Source organism: Melospiza georgiana, chromosome 8 (genome assembly GCF_028018845.1).
Source record: "Melospiza georgiana isolate bMelGeo1 chromosome 8, bMelGeo1.pri, whole genome shotgun sequence".
Lineage (NCBI taxonomy): Eukaryota > Metazoa > Chordata > Aves > Passeriformes > Passerellidae > Melospiza > Melospiza georgiana.
This window is the reverse complement of record NC_080437.1, coordinates 37,316,261-37,336,943: the sequence shown is the minus strand read 5'-3', so window position 1 is coordinate 37,336,943 and position 20,683 is coordinate 37,316,261. Positions and strand designations below refer to the sequence as shown.

The window sequence follows — 20,683 nt, the reverse complement described above, 5'->3', positions numbered from 1 at the left end:
AGGCTCTGTGCCTGTGGGGCTGGGGCAGCAGGGGCAGCAGGGACAGCAGGGACAGCAGGGACAGCAGGGCAAGCACAGCCTCACTACCAGCCACCCGTTCCACAAAGATCAATAGAAAAAAGAGATCGTGATTTTAGCAGGAATATCATCAGGTTCCACTCTTAAGACAATTAATTCACTGATCACTTTTACTACACAGTTGTGGCCCACATCCTAAGGACAGTGCATTAGCTTCTGCCTGGATTGATTCTTTAATATAGATCATAGGAAAGACAGGAATGTAGGTACCATTCCTCACTTCTAACTGCAGTTAAAGATTATAAAATGATTCCTGATGATTAAATCGTTCCTCTGTAGTCATTACAGGTTTTTACATTCTGACTACATATTTATTTAATGGACTACTGAAGAAATACAATTTAGTTTGTGGTTCTTTGATATAAGTCAATAACCTGATTATATTTTTTCATTACATAATTACACTTGGCTTTCTTTTCTTTTGATTGTTTTGAAATTAACAGAGAACTCCTTTTGAAAAAACCTCACTTATAGCCTGATCTATCACAAACAATTAAAGCATCTCCAAATATCTGGTAAAAGTGTAGGCTTATTCAAGAAGCCCCTGCCCCTCTTCTGGAAGCACCAGCATGGCTGATTGTTACCCCTTAAGGGCTGAAAATGCAAAGCTACAACTGTGTTTTGTGTGAGTGCCACGCTGGTGAGCCAGAGCCACCTCAGAGCCCTCAGGAGTCCGTGCAGGGCTCCAGGGCACCTCTGCCCCTGCTGGCCTCAGAGCAGGGACGGGCACGGCGGCGGCTGCTGGCCGGGGCTGCTGCCCCTGGGCACGGGTGGGAGCCCTCATCTGTCGCCACTCCAGAACAGAAGCCCCATCTGTGCTTTGCCACCACTCATGGGCAAGCCCAGGATGACACCGTGGAACCCATCAGCACAGCCCGGCTGTGTCCTGCCCTCCAGGGCAGAAATGCTGAGCCTTTGCTCACTGAAGAACAACCACCTGACTGTGGCCTGTCTGGTGCCAAAGTGGAACTGTGCGCGCTGCAGCCCCTCCTGCCCACGCCTCTCAGTGCCCACCCTGCCCACGCACCCACAGCACAGCTCCCTGTGCCACGGACTCGCACCCTGCTCTGCTGGTCGCGCCACAACTCCAACGCACAATTCAGAATATAATCAAATAACAAACCTGCTCTGCATTACTGCAACACCTGCTTTCAAACAGGCTTTATCTTTTTTCCTATCACCACGCAACTGGGTAAATCTGGGTGTTTCTTTCTGAAACACAATGATACAGAACAGTCATTGCACTCTGGGGTAATCAATATTGGTAATTGCTAAGCCAACTTTGGAATAAGCTACAGCTAAGTCTGAATAAGCTACAGATTAGTTTGGAAAAATTAGACCTGACACATTACAGTATGCATTTCAAACTGAATTTCTGTTAAATAGGTGATTTGTATCTATATCAGATTTTTCATTAAAAATAATCATTTTTATAAATATATATTATGATTCTTTTTGTTGATTACAACGTAAAAAGGAAAGAATAACTGTGTATGGGCAATGAAAAAGTAGCCTGTTGATAATAAATATTTGTCAGGCCTTGTCACATCCGTAAACATTCCTATGTAACTGAAGAGACACAGCACTGATAAAAAAATACCCTCTGAAAAATCAATGGATTTTGAGCTAAAGCAGTTGCTAAACACACAGAAAACATCTTTATCCAACAGCCCCAGTGCTGTGAAAATTCCCAAGCCTTGCATTGGTACAGCTAAGGAAAATTTAATCTTCCCAAATACTCATCAGGGCACTCCATCCTGCAGACCTGACAGCCCCACTTATAATTAATTATACAATTTCGATGGGAATATCGACTGCACAAAGCTATAAATCATAGAAAAAGTCAATAGGCATGGACACATTCAATCATGTCCCGACCAATGATTACTACTCTTAAAATACAATAATTATTTTCAGGAGCCAGCTTGAATTAAATTTCTGTCAGGCCGGTACAAGACCGGCGGTTGATGAAGGATGCGATGGATTTTTTGGGTTGAATTCGGCACAGAGACATTTATCGTTTTAGATAGGTAGTTTGTTTTTAGTGATCATGGCGCTGCGTGTTTAACTAGACCATGAAGATTAGATTATCTCCAATGGCTCATTATATCGTTTATCTCTTTCCTCCACGTTTGATCTGGAAGATTTCCCACTTCTTGACGCATGAAAGAAATGACTACTGATTTTGAAATGGAATGTGTTTAAGTGGGATTCTGCCTGTACCTTCACACCCCACAGCCCTGTATGCAAATCAAGCAGCAGCCATCCAAAATACCACTGGGACAAGCCAAACAAGCACCAAGAACAGCTTTACACAGCCTCAGGAATGCACCGGGGGAAAACACAAATGACAAATACCTGAGTTGTTTAAAAAAAACTGGAAAAGTTATAATAATTATATACACAGAGGAAAAATTTGAGACAGGAATGTGATTAATATGGGAAAAGGAACTGGGAAGAGACTTACTGCTTTGAATTAAATGTCCCCAAAACTGCAAAACATCAGTGAAAGAAACATTAGGCATTTCCTGAGGATGCATTCACCTTGTAAATGAAACCAAAGCACCCAAGCTGCTCTGACAGTAACTGCATCTGAAGGTACCACAGAGGGACCTCTGGAGTGAGCACACAGGCCACACGAGCCACGCTGTGGGACAGCAGCAAAGGCCAGAAGGGGAACCAGATCTTCACCCGTCATGGGTCTTACTCATCAAACCCTTCTGACCTCAACAAATGAGTGAAATCTCAGATTCTCACATGGAATCAATCTCTCAGGTGAAGCCAACTTAAAATCAGAGAGGCTTCAGCTGCCCTCCATATCCTAGAGCCCTGCAGACAGCCCTCCACAGCCTGGCTCTCTGAGCAGTGAGAGAATGAGCTGCAGGCAGGGGAAAAGAGGAGAGAGGTGGAGAACCAGGGATCCTCTGCTCAGCCCATCCCTGGGCACCAAGCAGCCATGTGCCCTGTGAGTGGTTCAGAGTGCAGCTAACCTGGGAGGTGGGGATGAGAGCCCTCTCTGTCTTCCCTTGGACACATAACCCCTAGGAACCCTGCATGAAATGGAGAAAGCTGCAAGCAGTGATACACAGCTTTTCCAAAATGAAGTGGTTACCATTTGAAATAAAATCACATTAAAGAAACTATGATGCCCCTCTCCACATAAAAATCAGATTCCTTATTACAAATCAGAGTGTTAGTGTCCCCTGTCTGCTTAATCCTCTTGGGAAGCCCTGCATGCTTGTCCAAATAGTGACAGTCTGCTTCAGAGCTTGAGATTGCTATTCTACTTACTCTTGTGTTTCTAGTATATTTTTGTAGACTTAGAAGAGCCAGGTATTTTCAGATGGGCTTTGCATTTAAGGGCTTTTCCTAAGTTACTGTGTGATGCACAATGAGGAGCTAGGAAGAAAAACAGGATGCTTGAAGAAATGCAGACTAGAGGACAGACAAGAAAAGTGAATTGTTGTGTACATTTAATTTACAATATATTTGTATAAAAAAGAAGGTAAACATGCCAAAGTTAGGAATCTGTACACAAAAGAACTGGCTAAGTGGTGAGGAAATCTAGAGCAGTTATTGTGTTGGCTGAATTATCTCTTCCCATTCTGCAGACAGGAGGAGTGATAAGGATAAAGGGCTGGTTAGAGAAATGCAATTTGTATGTGAGTTCCAACTTACTCCTTTGAATGGGTCTAGCAACGAACTTACCGCAGTGCCATTGTTGTCTCTAAATACGTCTTGATTAAAATAGTCAAAGAGCTTCTTTTCTAATTGCAGCATAACCTAAATAAAAAATAGGGAGAAAGGTCAGCAAAGCTCTTGGACTCAGTAACTCAACACCCAGCTGCTGGCAGTGACCCTTTCAGAGACATGCAGCCCTTTAAAACCACACATTTCCACATGTCCAAAGCCCCTTGTCAGCTTGCCCATTTGCTTGGCTGGCAATCACTTAAACAGATCCAATTAACTGAGCATTAGGTGTGACAATCTATATCCTCCCCTCCCTTTACATTATCAGTTTGGAACAACTATATTCATGCTTTGTAGAAAAGAAAATGAACATTCAACACTGTTTCTATTTACACTGGGGTGCCAAGGGCATTAAGTTGTTTACCTTTCGGTCATTATCAGATTCACGAAATATTAGCTTGACTACTTCATTTGTGTCAGCTGCCCGGATGGTCTGCATCGTGGCCTTTGCACACAGTGTCTAAGAAAAACATAAGGGGAGAAAGGGAAACAAGCTTATATGCAACAGAAGACCAGATTTAACCGAGCATTATCAACAGATGTATCTTCAATGCCCCCCATCAAATATAACTTGCTGTAGGTCAAAATACAAAGCATTGCTAATTTAAGTCACTTCCACTAATAATGGACTTGAAACAATAAACTGAATTACCACTTGAAGAGAAACAGGCAATATTAAGAAAATATCAATCAGGAAAGGCAAATAGTCATTCAGTTTGTACTATGTAGACAGGTTCTTTCACAGGTATCACTGTATGCTGTATCACACATTACTTGCAAACATCCTCCAAACCACTGCTTACAGATAATGACCAGGTTTTGTGCTGATTCTTAAGAGCTGATAACCACATTGACACTACAGTTCTGCGAGTTAACCCTTGTTTGAAAAAACATCTGCCTATAAATTCATGTTACAAGTACACTTTGCAAGTCCAAGAAATGCTTACACAATCTGACTGCAATTTTCACAATTTACTTTGCATAGCAATTTCCCTCTTTTAAATAAGAGACATCATGTCCCTGGATATTTTGAGGACTGGGTGCCTAAAACATGTTATGAACCAACATTTTATCAGGCACAGATGAACAACTTTATATCAGGCACAGTATGAATTTCCACGGAAGTGTTGGGCCTTGGTCCATTGGCCGCTGGCCTGGCTGGGACCCGGTTCCACAGGCAGTGGGGAATAACATGAAATGGACTGCTCAAAGGGTTGGCTCCACCGCATGGCAACGGGTAAAAATCCACAGCTTTTAGCAAAGCAGTTAGCAAAGCTTTAAGTATGTCAAGTGCTTTGAAATGGAGGCATCTCCATCTTACTGGGCACATTTTGTGAAGTGCCTGGGCAAGAGACTGCTGGCTGCTGTGCAGAGCCACCCGTGCCCTCTGCCTGGCTGCTGGGAACCACAAGGAAAGTCAGAAAGCAGAACTGAGGAAACTGTTCAAGCTGGGCACTGTTCAAGGACAGACGTGTCCCCACACCTGGAGGCAACTCAACATCCATGGCTGCTGTGGAGGCACACGCTGCTGACAGGATCTGTGCACAGACATGGATGCACATACTGGCAAAGACCTTCCTGAATCATTCTGCTAGAGGTTGCTAAGAAAAGTGTTTTCTGTTAAAGAAAGTTAATGAGTCAAGGAGAAGTAACGAGGTAAAGAGGTAACAAGGAATGAGAGGCGCTCACCCCATTCCTTTTCATAATAACCAGACAAAAGGTTTTCATTTCGCATAATGTTAATTTGTAAAATAAATATGTTCTGTGGTATAGACCTTATGTTCTGTGGTACAGACTTTCACATCCTACTACATGCTTCTATCTCTCACAGACAGAAACACTTATATTTGGACTCATTATCAGAGGTGCAGTGTATACCAGACACAACACTATGAAGTACAGCTCACTTCTGCTTTCCCCATTCTTGCCTTCTCCTGAAGGCAGGAATTCATGCCAAACGTGTATTTAAACAAAAATCCATCTGCTTCCAAATAATTAAGATCTCACCTGAGGATCTCAGTGCCAGAATGGGAACAATCTGCCAATGGACATTTTGCTCCCATTTGATAAAAATTTGATCCTTGATGAAGGCCTATGGGCACAGTACAGATAAAAAGCATCAAGTTGAGTGCTTTCATTTTTAACAAGTAACTTAAACGGGATTTGGTAAAAACCCACAACTCTTGTTATTTTTCTTACAAGTTTGTGAATTAAACAGGTGTTGATTCCCCATCTCACTGAAAAAATGACGTCCATTTCTGATAAACTTTTCCTGACTGTTTCCTCCGTCCCCAGAAGCAGTGCCGCGTGTGTCTGACTCCGGGTTTAGCCCAGAACACAGCACGGCTGCAGTGCGTGCCATCGCAGGTTTCACCGGCACAAGGGGAGCGCTGGCCCACGGGCACAGGCAGGGGCTGCATCTCCTCTGCAGGGCTCCGGGAGGCTTCTCTGAAGCCTGCGAGAAGCGCGCTAACACCTGGCTGAACGCCGCCCTGCCTGGCAGGAGCAGCGCCGTGCTGCGCCGCCGTGGGAGCCGCCCCTCCTTACCTGGCCCCCTCCAGCACCGGCCCCACCTGTTTGCTCCCTGCAGCAAGGCAGGCACGGTGCCTTTGTCTGCTGCACACGCACGGCCCTTGGCCATCTGCAGGAGCCAGCGAGGACACCCAGCAGCGAGCCGTTCCCCACCGCGCTCCCTCCCGCCCGCGATTGAAATTCAGAGCACAGAGCAGATAATCGGGTCAAGCCCAAAAAAAGAGGCTTTGGGCTCATGTGTCACAAATCAGTCTGGTCCCTTCAAACAGCACACCAGATTAGAACAAGCACCCGAACAAACCAGAGCGGAAAACCCGCAGCTCTCTAAAGCTGGTTTCAAAAGCTCTAACAAATCGCTCCATCTTTCACTCATTTAAACTTTCCAAATGAGGGTCAATACGGTCCCCGAGCATCCAAATGCTAATGCGCTTAAGTGCGCTTAAGCAGCTTTCCAGAGTGAATGGGCCAAAGAAGGGCTCGAAAAGACACGGCAGAGTTACTGTCACTGTCAAAAAGTCATTGTAGCCACCCCCAGAGTGGTTGCAATTCAACAAATTCATGATTTCTGTCTCTTAAAGGCATCTGCTTGAGAACATTTTTTTCCCTGAGCTGCTTTATCTCACAACGTCAGGCCGGCTCCAAAAGAAAAACCCTGCGATCGACTCTTGAGAACCAATACAGAGAAAGGACCCACATACCTTATTGCTTTCAAATTTCACACACACAAAAAGTTACCTTATTCACAGACAAAAGTGATTGGGCAAAGGTTCATTTCTTATACAAGCTGGAGGCACTCCTTTTTTTCTCCTCCTTTCAATTTCTGCACAGTCGTAGTCACCCAAGCAGAAAACTTTCAGGATCATGTGCCTTTTTAGGCAAGCCTGCTTATGAAGGGATTTTTTGTTGCTAGCAAAGAAAATCAAAATGCTATGAAAACTCACTGTTCTTGCTGGGTATTCCCTCAAAGGTATATTTTTACAAGGGCAGCAAAAGTGAAATCAGTTATCATAACTCGACATAACTTCTTTTTAAAAAAACATCTTTTTTTTTCTTTGGAAACAAGACTTGGTTAAAAAGCTTGCAGGAGGGCTGTATTCAGAGCTGAGAGAGAGCTCAGTAGCCAGCCTTTCCCGAGCAAACACAGCCATATCTTATTCCTGTTTTCCCATACTACACACAGGTAGATGCTTTGTAGCACTTCTGAAATAGCCCTTTGCGATAACTTATGTGTACTGAATTGCAAAACACAGTAACAACTTTCCTGACAACGGCCTTGGAATGCAATAACAACATCCTGTTACACAAAGCTAGGAGGAAATGGTTTTTATATTTACAAGAGACAAATCTGAAACTACTTCTAAACTCGGCAATTCTCAGAATTACACTGTTGATTTACAGCATAACACACCTTCTGCTCTCCCATATACACCACAAATCATAGTGTGTAAGACTGCATTTCTTCATACTTAGAGTAAATGGGATCCAGGCATTAAAACGATTGTTATATAGATAAAACACACAACAGTCTATAACATACACTTTATATGGTGTGTACATGGGAACACTGTGAGCAGCTGTGGTCTGCACTGCTGCCTCCTGCTTGGCTGGAAACTGCAGCTCATTTTTCATTGATTCCACACCTTAGACTCTGAGTCCACCTCCTGATGTGTGAGCTATTACATGCTTGTGAGTCCCTCAATAATTTTTGGGGGGTGGGAGGGAAACCCCCCAAAAGGGGATATTAAAACACCCACAGACTCAATCTGTCCTGCTGCATCTGTCCACTGATGCTAAAGATGTGCATTATTGTTCTCTATTATTTGAATACTCAGGACTTATTATCATTTTGAATTCTTCTTAAAAAAACAGAAGAGAAAACAGAATATATACATTGTTCCTTTACAATAAAAGAGTTCAGCAATAGCTGCCGCTGGAATTTGCAGCAAGCTGCACAGATTGACACAGATGTGCTCATGGCTGTGAATGCTAGGAGAGAAGTTCAGAGTGAAGATTCCTGACAGGAGCTAATTGAAATAAGGTCCTGAGCACATGAGCAACCAAATCATCTAGATTTAAGATATTTAACTTTTTTTCAGTTAAATACTCTGTGGATTCTGAAATGACAGAAAAGACAGACATACATATATCATCTAATTATGAAAGTGAAATACTACTGAAATGCTGCTCAAGACCCAAAATCAATGTGACACTTATTAAACCAGGATAATATTTTTAAAAAATTATTATAATCTGGATGCAAATTGTATTTGAAATAATCAGCAAGGTAAAAAATTTGCTACTTTGGGAATAACTGAAGCATCTGTCTTGTTTGGGCTCCTCCTTAGCTTTGAGGAGACGACATGATTTCCTGGATATTGGGAATATAACAGCAGCAAATTCCCAAAGTCAAATGATGTCAGAGAATTAAAATTTGCAAGTGAGAAAAACAAAGTTACACAAAACTTTCTGAGTCAATGAGAGTTGTGCATTTAGCTATGGGACAGGTAACACCGTGCTTTTTAAACTGCACCTTCCCATTGAAATGGAGGCTTATTATAGCCAATTTTTCACAGCCACAGAGGTTTTTGGCTTCACAGCAGCTGCAAAAATCAAGGGCATCCCAGGGCTCAATCTGCAGGGTACAGCAACCAAACCCTGTCTGAGAGGACATACACTTCTATTGAAAAAAATATCCTTTAGACTATATATTACCTTGTGTTAACTTTAACTGTGTGCAAATAGCAATAATATCCCAGAACAGCTACTACACTTTCCATCAGCAGGAACTGAACTCAGCAGTGACGTAAGTGTTAGCTGAATAAAGAACGAACACAAACAAGTATTAATGAGGATCCACGTGAAGTACCAATAAAGTTCTTTCTCTTTGGATGCTCCCAGCGGAGCCGGTGCCCTGCCCTGGCCGGTGGCACTGCTCAGTGCCCCGTGTAGGGCCCCTCTGCCGAGGGCACCCCACTGCCACCGACGTGGCCCTGCTGCCCGTGCCGTGTCGGGACTGATTCACCCTCACGGGCAGGTCAGGGAGGCACCAATGCCACCCTGTGCGCGCCTGGCCCAGGAGCTGACCGGGGCCGATGGCAGCTCTGGTCCCTTCCATGCAGCTCCCCTACTCAACTGTGGCACAGGGATATTCTGGGGTACTTTAAAATGCTTCTTTGGGTGGTGTCTGTGACCAAAAAGTCAGCACCAAAACACTATCCTCATGCTCCCATTGTCCCAGAGATCTCCTGTCTCCCTAAAACAGATGATCCCTGCTGGAAACAACCTGCCTTACTTTGGTCTCTATTTCACAGCAACACTAGGTTAATTATAAGATGCATCTTCTTGTCCAGAAACTGAGATAATTCACGACAAGGTTACCACGGCATGTCACCAGGCAATGCTAAACCTTTCCTGTTTGCTTTCCAGGCACAGCGCTGAGTGAGCCGAGAGCCCGGGCGGCCTCCCTGCCCTGGCACTGCCCAGGCACCACCCAGCTCCTGCAGAGTCATCCCTGTGCCTGTTTGCTCGGCAGGCAGCAGGCCAGGCTCAGCACAGCATGCTGCTGCAGACCCGGGCCCGGGCAGGGATGGGCACTGGAATGGCCGGCTCACAGCTGGAACAGCTGGCTCAGTGTCCTGTGTCAGGGGCACAGCCTGCCCTTCTCCAGCTCTGGAGAGAGCCCCGAGGTCCCCGACTGTGGCTCTGCCTCAGCAGCTTTGCCCTGTGCCAACAGCTGGTGGCAATTATGGCTCTTCTAAATTCTCTTCTTCAGAAAAGAATCTGAATTAATTGCAAGAAGCCTCTGCCTCTCAGATTCTCCACGTTTACAGATCAGGCTAGAACTCCTTTTCCATATTCCCCTGCATGCTGTTTACCTTCTTATTTTCTCTGTTTCTCTGGTCAGGTTGCATATCTTTTTGTACTCTCCTGTTTCATTTTCCTGACTAGGCTCTCAAGCCAGAGTTCAGCAAAGCATCTACATGGTGATTCACAAACAATTTACCTGGAGCTGTCTGGCACCTGTGTGAATCAGGACACAGAACTGCGCAGGGTCTCTGTGGACAAAGGTAAAGGGCTCCCCATTCACTTTCCTAGGCCTCAGTCTAAATTCACTTGCTGACATCAGACATCAATAATATGGATTCAGGATTTTGATCAGATCCAGGTAAGTCCACAGCACTATAAGATCAGAACTTGGAAACAATCTGCCAGAAAAATCCCTTCCCTCCTCCTGTCCGTCCGTCTAAGTAATTTTGTATTACCACTTGATGTCAAGTAGTCCTGAGGGAGTATTCTAAGAGAAATATTTGGTTTTTCTTAATTACAGAAACTGGGACAGTCCAACTGTTCCTAAGGAAATTCTCTGCATAAATGTAATATATATGTCTTGTTCCATAAGGCATGATCCTCTTCAGACCTAGTCAGACGTCCTGTTACTTATCTTCCATTATTTTTTCTGCTTTGGCTGTGCAGTAATGCCAACTTGAGAAATTCCTTGTTGGAATCCTTCAGAGCACTATTCTCCTTGATGAAAGCTAAGATGGACTGACAGATCAGCATGTGTATACACCTAAAGAAGACTGGCATCACATAAAACCAGCTGTGGGGTAGAACAGTCAGTGTGGAGAGAGGAAACAGGGTGGCAGGTTCTATGTACTGCCTCCACCCAGCAGCCTGGAAATGCAGCTCTGAGTTCCTTCTGGCTGGGCTGTGGTGGTGTGAGAGTCAAGTGCTGAGCAGCACAGCAATGCTCAGGAGCCCCGGGACGTGGTCTCCACTGGCAGGTTCAGGGCTTGGGACCAACAGCCCTTGGCCAGCTAGGGGCACAGCTGATCAGAGAGAGAACAACTGGGAGGCACAGCAACTTCACAGCCCTGGCTGGGGATTCAATGGGATCTAACCCCGCAGTGAATGCTGATCCCTGGCTCATTCGACTCCATCACTGAGGGCACCACTGAGCGAGGACAGAAAGCTCTGCAAGAAATGAGACAACCAGGGGCCTCCTGCTTGTAACAACCAAAGACCCCCCAGAGGGGATGGGACCTGACTGGCTCAAACAACCACAAAGTGTATTCTTCAGAGTTTCTGAAACTGAAATGAATTTCTCTTCATTACACAAACCAAGATTCAAATATGTGAGACACGTGAGTACAGAAGAGTTAATGCAGCATCATTTTAGAGCTCGCAGCTGGGGCTGGCTTGTGAAGTGCTATTCTTTCCGCTGTATCTTTAAGTGCTGTTAAATTCATTTGTCACTTGATCAAAAGCCAACAGGCTACAAATCTCCCAAGCCCCTCTGGTGCTGAATAGTGACAGGAGGATTCTGTTCTGCCATCAGAAAACATTTGTGCGCAGCTCTGTCCGCAGTCATACATGCTACTTTAACTCATCTGCCTCCCCATTCTCCCCAGCCCGCGAGGACAAATTGCTCACTGTGGCTCCCTTTCAGAGGCAGCGCAGCGCGCAAAGAATCATGACTGAGCAGAAACACAAGGAACAGGCACATAAAAATTCATCACTTTGGCCTACTGACCTCTTGCCACTGGATTTGGCAAACCCCATCTCAAAAAGTAGCACCGAGGGAGAGCTAAGCAGAGCGGCTGAGTGAAATTACTGACAAAAAATATCCTGGACACAGGAAAACCCCACCAGATGCTTCATTGTCTTTGCAGAGAAGTGGTGCTGAAAAAGGGGGTGATCTACCACATGGCATATTGGGTGGAATAAGTAGTGCCATTGTTTCAGGGCAGCTCTGTCACTTTACTGACCGCAATACAAAGAGGTGTAAAGCAAGATTTAATCCTGACTTTTTAGTCAGCAGATTAAAACCAATCATGCCAGATGTCCACAAGACTGTTTAACATACAGAAAGCTTTTTCATACTCTACAAAATAGTAGAAGTTGTAATAACTTCTTTATTTCCTCTAGAGAGGCCTTTTTCACTCACTTTTAGGCAGAAAAAAGGGAGATGTTGTAACAGATTTTAAGATGTGCTATTAATTTTTACTCTAGCCTTTCTTCTCCCTTTTGAGACAAAGCTAAACAAAGTAAATTCTTTAATCCATCCAAAATTAGACAACTATGCCAAAGAAAACTGCTGGTATAAGAAAGTTGTGATTTTAAAAAGAACTTATACACATTAATACCAGTAATGGATGCTAACCGCACTGTTTAAATTATTCACGTAGTACTTGAGGCGGTGAAAGACATTCAAACATGGTGGTCGGCATGCTGAGAAAGGAACAGATGATCCTTTTCCCCTCAAACTGGCATTGTGCTGGTTTCTTCCTGCCGAGACGTCTCCTCACGGCTGGTGTGAGATGCGTGTGCTCTGCTGCCTGCCTGGGCAGGGGCACGGGGCAGGAGGGCACCGTGGGGCTGGGGGCTGCACGACCCTCGGGAGCCCTGCCAACAGCAACCCGTCAGGACCTGGCCGGGCACACAGAGCCCTCTGTGCCAGCAGGGGATGGCACCTGCACAGCCCTTCCTGCCGTGGCACCCAGGGCCCTGACCACAGCCACTGCAGGCTGCAGTACAAGAGCTAATACTCACTGAGCTGTCTCCTTTAAACTCACCTACACCACTGTTACACACTTTGGAATGCTGCTGCTTTCTTCTATATCTACTTATGAACAAATTAATATCCAAAATACTACCGTAAAGGATATAAATTCAACAATAATCAAAGCATATTTAGTAATTTTTTCTACTATATTAGCAAAATGGAAAGAAGTGTGGCATAATAGTGCTTCCCTGCTGAATTTCCAAAGTCAAAAATGCTGCTAAATTCAGCAGAACTCAGAATGTATATTTACTTTGTCATATTAAATTGCAAATAGTTTATGTATTTAAGAAAAAATAATTAACTTCTCTTTGGAAAAAAATGATAGAAAAAAAAATCTCCTTGAAATCCCAGTATTGGGCTGATTTGTATCACATTTATCATTTAGTAATTCAGAAACCATATGGCAACAAGATAACACCTTGTTTGGCATCCCTTATCTATCAGTTGCCGTGGAAAAAATACAACTTACATATTTCATTTGTTTTCTCATCATGTGCTTTAACAAAATCTTCATTACAGACTTCTAAAACAAAAGTAACCATCTTAGTGAATCCCTGACCTAAACCAGTACTGTTAAACCGTTCTCTTCAATTCATACCTGGTGGAGATCTAAGTGAAGAGTTGAAATCATAAACCAAACAAATCAGCAAGGCACTGCTTTAGTTCTGCTGACACCAAGCTAGGGACAGGCACAGCGCTCTCCTGGCTGTTGTGCTGAGGGCTTTCAGAGCAGCACCTGTGAGACACCTGCAAGCTCCTCCTGCTGCTTCCTGCAGGCGGGGAAGGGGCTCAGCTGTGTGCGCCTGCAGCTCCTCTGCCCTCCTGCCACCACATGAACCTCTCTGCATTTTTCCAAAGCAGGGTGCCACTTCTGGAACTCATGTCAGACAAAAGAGTGTGTTTTGGCAGACCATGGTTTGCTGCATTATAAACCACGGCCACAGGTACAAGGATAGCAGCCTGCTTCCTTACTGGAAGATGTGTTCCATTAGGTTAATTAAGATGCACAATTTTGCTTTCTTTCATCATCATCATCCTTACGGTACCTCTTGCAGGTCTTGTATCATACAAGCTAATGATTCTGTACTGAAAATTTTGGACAGGTAGAACCTCCAGTCCAGTGCACTCTGACGGCTGAAAGGTGTAACTCAGTGGCTTCAAATCCTCTGGCCTCTCCCTGTCATACTGAGGGGATGTGGGCAGGCACCGCAGTGAAGATGATGCTATTTTCTTTGTGACTAAGTCCAACTAGAGGCTCTCAAGCTACCTAACGGGAATAAGTCAACCAAGTGTAAATCTGACTAAGAGATTTCTGCCAGTTAAACACTTACTTCATTACTGCTTATTCCACCCTGGAATTTGCACAAAATTACAATTCTACTCTCCACTTCTGAATTTCTTCAGGCAATCTTGTGGGTGGCCCTCAAGATACATTTTACCAATTTTTCATGCCCATCCCTCGAAATGTGACCCTGCTCCTGTGCTTTTATCTCTCTGACAACTTCACACAGGAAAACATGCAGCCCCTCTGATAGCATGAAATCGGAAACAATAGCCTCTGGAAACAAAGGGGAGGAGGGAGGCAGGGTACAGTTCAGGTCCTGGCTGATTTTAGGCACAAACAGATGTTCATAGGGCCCAATACCCTGAGCAAGCTGAAAGGAAAAGCTTGTAAAAGAAATGGACCTTAAAAACAATGTATTGAAGAGCTTTAAAATAAAGGCAAAGGGAAAGCAATATGGCTTTCACTGATAAATCTCAGCTAAGAAAACCAAAGTGGCACCATGAATTTCAATGATGCATTTTTCTTTCTCAATGAACTCTACAGCTCATTTTGAAATCTACAAATTGCTTAAATCTCAACTTAGTTTACAAGTCTCCCACAGCCATTAAAAGGTTACAATACAGGCATTTCTATTTCTTGTAACTAATCACCAGAGCTGGAAACACCCAGCGAAGCCCTGAAATATAGGCTAATGCCATTATTTTAAAAGCTGCTTACAGCTCAACAAAGAGGAATATGCTGAAAGAATCTTGATTGGAAAAAATCTTAGACTAGCTGTTGGAACAAATTATGTTCAATCTCCTGTTCTTTTCATGTGCACTATTTCAGACTCAAAAAGCCCCATGGAAAGAATCCTTGAAGCGCTGTCCTGAATTGGACTTGGGCTGTGTTTCACAAAAGCCAAAACGCAGCATTTACAAATGAAACAAAGTGTGGAATCATTCCTCTGACTGAAGTTTCTGCTTTTGTGATTAAAACTCTCTTCCTCTCTCTTGAAGAGCCTGCCATGCAAAAGCCCTGTGCCATGCTCCAATGCACAAAATACATGTATTCATTACAGGAGAAAAAACCCTGAAAAATTTGGCACAAAGGCGGGTGCATAGCTTAAGTCCTGTGTAGGGTAGCCCTCACTTGAACTCTGCTCATTTGCATAGATTTTACCTATTGATTGTCTCTATCAGGGATACAGTGGATGGCTAAAAGGATTGTTCCATCAGCTGCTTGTGGTCAGGTGCAGATTTAATGTGATAGTTATTAGCATCAATGAGACTCACACAGTAAAGAAATAAACAAGTGGAATCTTTTGCCACCAGCATCACAATCAGTAGGAATTATTTTCATGACAAACAAAGCTGAGACTGAAGGTATCTAAGCCTGCTTAGGAAGCTTAAGAAATTACAGCTTGAAACTCCATCCAGAAGTGACTGTGCATTTGTCTACTCCAACCATGCATACCGGATCCTACGTGGCACTGATTTAATCTCAACCGAAGCAAATGGCACCTCTTTGACTAAAACAAACCTTCAGAAAGGCATGACCTCTTGATAACACGCAGGACACTCACTAATTCCTCTGGCAGCCACTCCAGGAACAGAACTACTTATTGATCACTCTTATGGCTGATTTCCCACACATGATTTTTCATTTTAAATTGTCTGTTAGCAGCTTTTAAACATCACTTAGAACCAAAAGGAAGGGGGACACTGCTGTGAACACAGCAAAGTATGAAAACTCCTGGGAAACCCTCTGACCTGCTGGCAAGGGGTGTCTGAGCGAACTGCAGTGGAGCTCTAAGGAAGCTCGGCTCAGCCAAGCTGGCCCTACAGGCTCTGAAAACAACTCCTCCTTGGCACTCGGATCTGGCCCAGAGTCTGGGTAAGAGGATGGAGAGCCTGCTCTCCTCTCACACCAAACTGTGACACCTGGAGTGGAGGTGTGCGACGGATTTCAACACAGAGGCTCAGCAGCCACATGTAAAGTCAAATATGCAATTACAATAAATTTATCTAAAGATGCCTGAATGATTATGCCATGGTATTGCTGTGGGAGCTGGGGTTCAGCTGTTGGCAGCTGTTTGCCTTTGGTGTCTCCCATCGCTCTGCCACTGACCCCTTGGTGCTCCTGCATGTGCAACACAGACAAACGCAAAGTTAAACACTGATGTTTCCAACAAACTCCTCTTGCCATAGGATCACTTGATTCCACTTCCTCACTTTCATCCAAATTGTTAATCTCAGGATAAACTGCCTTGTTCAAGCATGTTTTGTGACTGCATTTTCTCTCTCAATTTTCTTCTCATTACTAACTCTTGCATTAGGTTGCCTGAAATGAATGTCAAGCTAATGAGCCTTCAGCTATTGAGAACCTTGCCTGGTGTCTCTCTCCTTTCTTCCCCTTAATTACAAGAACAAATTTATTCTTCTTCTAAAATTCTGTAATGTCCCAGGTACACCAACTTGTTCCAAACCAACTTGCAAACATGTTGGTTACAGATGGGCAATTACAAATGGCGATTCCTACTCTTTAAATTCCTGACTCCCAGGAATTCCAGCTCCTCCTGACTGATCTGTCAGGAAACATCACTCAGGCAGGTGGCCCAAAGCTTTCCTTCATTTTTAAATTGTACATAAATATGTCAAGTTTAGGAAATTTCCAGTACATTCAGGGAAAAACCTAATGATTTTTTTACTTCCAGATGTGAACAGAACTCTTGAACCTTTTATGGCTACAATACTGACATTCTTGTGAAATTCAGCACTTGTTAAAACTGCAAAAATAAAGGACAGAAATGAAAATAAGTCTTGCTAACTCTTTCTATGACATCTACAAGTCGGGTAATATTGTAAAGAGCTACCCTTCATAAGCCTTCCACCTCTAAGGGAGAGAGATTTTATATTCATCTGAATTTTTGGACTGTCGTCAGAGATTTCTGCACGAGTGCTAATAATGTAGTATTATTTACAGCTGAATGATCTACAGCAATGTGATTTCAGAACTGCTATCAACTGAGTAACCAGTGCAGTTTGCACTAAGTTGGCACATCTTACTCCATCAAGAACTTTAACTTCTGAGAGCTATACTCAGTGTGCAGGAAATTGAGCTGCCCATTTGTAGGATTTTTAAATTACCATTACAAAAACCCACTGTGAACTAGTACACAGATATGATCAGTCAAAAATCTGTAATTCACCAGCTTCAGTGCAAGTTCCATTTAGTTCTAGAGAAATTACCAAAGGCAGGAACAATGTTAATGCTAACAGTCTATATATACCCTTCTGTATCTCCCCAGTGCACACACATGGCTGAAAGAAATCTGTGTGAGTTACTGGAAAAACATCAGGTGAAACAGCCATCTGTATAGGAATCATGGGCGGAAACTGGTTTCTATTCCAGTGCCCACAGGTTGCACCAGAAATTCTGACAGCAAAGGGCCAGTGTCAGCTGTTTGCTGAAGCACGTATAATATGCAGCATCAGGCAGCAGTTTGAGCCCTCTGCACAGCCTAACAACAGAAGAATTGCAGCCTTCATTTTGTCTAACCCTGCTTTTATTGTTTGTCATTGTTTCTTAGAGTTATTCTGCTGTCAATATTTGAAGAACAGAATCCTGTCTGGGTATTGATTTCCTAAAGACTTTGAATCACTGCCTTCATAATGCATATATTTTAAGGCAAGTGCATGCAAAAGGTGGAGGTGAAGTTGCTTATTGAATTAAATCAATACAAGATGCTGCACTGGCAATTATCATCTAGTATTCATTTTACATAATGTAAAATACCCAGTAGACAGAAGAAAAACAAATTTCCATCCCACTTTGGCAATCTTAATTTAAATCTCTTGTATTCTGGACTTTGGGCGTGCTGAAGTTCAGCTGTGGTCATTCAAGCATTTAGCACACTCTACTCAGAAGCAGGTGCTGAGGGGGTGGCACAGTGCCACCTCCTGTGGCCCTCCCTTGGCTCCCACCGAAGGGAAGAGTCAGACAGCAGCGCAGCTGGAGTCTGGAGATGCTTCTCCAAGAGCAGCTCAGGGGCTGCACTGCAGCCTCCATGACTAAAAAACCCAAATGACTCTGACGGGGAAACTTGGGACCCACACTAAAACCCAACTCAATTCAGCTTATGTTTGTGTTCTGCAAGCTTAATGGCAGTACTATAGTTACACTGCATTCAGCTGAAAAGAAACAAAAAATTACATCTGGTTTAATCTTCAGGGAACCATTAGGGTTATACGGCTAAAAATAATCTAGAAGCAGCATTTCAGAGGCACAACATGATCTCCATAAGGAGTTCCGCCAGTATATGATTTCTTTGCTGTCTCTAAGGGAGCAAGGGGATCTGAGTGCCACGCAGCAGGCTGGCCAGAACACCGCGAGGCCCAGAGCTGGATGCAACAAGCAGCAGCGCACCCTGATCCAGCCCAGGCTTCTTGAGGCTGGAGAGCCACCGAGCAGCCCTTGCCTGTCAGAGAGCTGCCTGCTGTGCTCAGAGCCGGGCAGGAGATGGTGGGAATCACCTACAGCTGCTCGACAGCCCCCTGCATGAACCGCGAGGCAGAACGGAGCGTGGGCCTCAGCGTGTGCTCCTGGCCGGCAAGGGCTGGGCACTGCGCTTCACCAAGAGCTCAGGAAGATGCTTCCCCCAGGAAGCTGATGTGCTCCCTTTGGTGACAGGAAAGCAGCACAGGATGAGCACATCTCTCTGGACACCCACGGCCTGGGCTGGCCATGGGGGCAATCCCCCCGAGGCTTTCTGTGCCCCCCAAACAAACCCTGCCCCGCTCCACAGCCTTTCCCCACCTTGTGCAGGAGCACAAGGAGCACAAGGAAGCTGACTTGTCCAACACTTTTTACATGGGACCCCAGGAGTGCCACCACACAGGCTGAACTCAGAATCTGCTCCTACCAGGGGCCTGCTTCACATACACTGTTTCTTTTCATACCTCTACCAGAAAGCGCTATTAATTGTTAGCGTTTATTTGCATGAAAGTGTGGAAAGTCAGCTGCAAAGAAAACAACAAAAACCAGCAGAAGCCAGAGGAAACATGACTTCACAGAAACGCCTATATCGTAACATACCTTGTTCTTCCAGACGAAGATGCCATGAAGAAATATGATAATTTTCAAGGATTTTATTGGCATACTCTTCACTCATTAAAAAAAAAAAAAAAATCTATTCCATGATCGTTGAGAATAACATCAGACTGTATAGGTCAAAAATTGACTGACATCACTCTGGACAGGCATTATTGAGACACACAAAGAAGCTGTTGTGCCTTTAAGCTTATGGTACATTGCAACGCAGTAAATGAAAAGCCACTATTATGAGGGGATGTTTATGTCAGTATCTGAAACAAATCTTCTTTTTACTAGGATAATACTGTCTTAAATTGTTAACTGTTGATCAGATAAACAACATGTGATAAAGATCCTATAATCTCTTTTCCTACAATTGGTTTTAACCCCTTAGAAGCTTTACATATTAAAATATTACACATTGATGACCCTTGTGAAAGCTTGAAAGAGCTGTAAATTACATCCTAACACACTTCTTGTGTAAGCAGTAAGGAGAGAATTCAGGATTAGATTTTAATAAGGTGGAGATAGGAGATAAAATTTTCACAGGAGGTTATGTCCCAGTCACTGCTAGAACTTGCATCCTGCCCCCTTCCCACTCTTCTGACCTCTGTGTGAGAAGAAAGGAGTTTGATCTCCCTGCTAAGGGTGCAGATTGAAGAGGTATTTCATGCAGTGCAGGACACAGAGAACCTCTCTTGCCATGTGGTACCAGGCAAAGGTGATCCATTTCTGCATGACTACATAAAGGGCCAGGAAGCTTTATCTTTCTTTCCTTGGAGGAGGAGCAACCTAAATGTTACAGCCATTATTACAGCTGATTTGAGATTCCTAGATTGCCACTTTGCATATTTTGCTTTGAAATGTCAAATTCTCATCTCAAATTGGGACTGGGAAAAAATGATACATTATGGGAAATTCTATTCTGACAAAGGTAAAATTGCTGTCTGAATTATCAATACTAATAAAGTCAGATTTGTGGACACATCATGTAGATCAGAAAGTCAAAGCTTCCTTGAATAATGTACATGACAAAATACAGTGGAGACCAGCATCCAATATAATTTTTTTCAAAATTACCACTGTGTGAGCTCTCCTCAGAGGGGCTGAGGAACAGAAGCTGCTGTCCTGTTTCTTTTACCTCTCTGCCACAGAACTGTGAGAGGAAGAACTGTGAAAGAGAGAAAAGTAACAGGCTGCAAGTGCTTATTCCATGGTGCTAAGCAGTTCAGGGTGTGTTTCCTGAACTTTCTTAAAATTCATACTGATGTCTATGCTAATTTACAGTGAAAGGACAGCCAGGTCCATTTGCCTGTGTTAGTGCAGAGAGGGCTGGAGAAGCTGGAAGAAAGAGAAACAAACAGAAAATCTGCATGCCAAAGAGGAACAGACGTATGTAC

General features: G+C 43.9%; 1 protein-coding gene across 2 annotated transcripts in view; it reads right to left on the bottom strand.

The window, feature by feature from the left end:
• INPP5A (inositol polyphosphate-5-phosphatase A) overlaps positions 1 to 20,683 on the bottom strand; it is a 181,251-nt gene that overhangs the window by 27,506 nt on the left and 133,062 nt on the right. For both annotated transcript variants that reach the window (XM_058029581.1, XM_058029580.1), the window contains exons 10-11: positions 4,193 to 4,288; positions 3,787 to 3,861 (exon numbers count right to left, since the gene is read on the bottom strand). In XM_058029581.1, the coding sequence (XP_057885564.1) occupies positions 3,787 to 3,861; positions 4,193 to 4,288 (171 nt within the window). The remainder of the gene's footprint in view (positions 1 to 3,786; positions 3,862 to 4,192; positions 4,289 to 20,683) is intronic.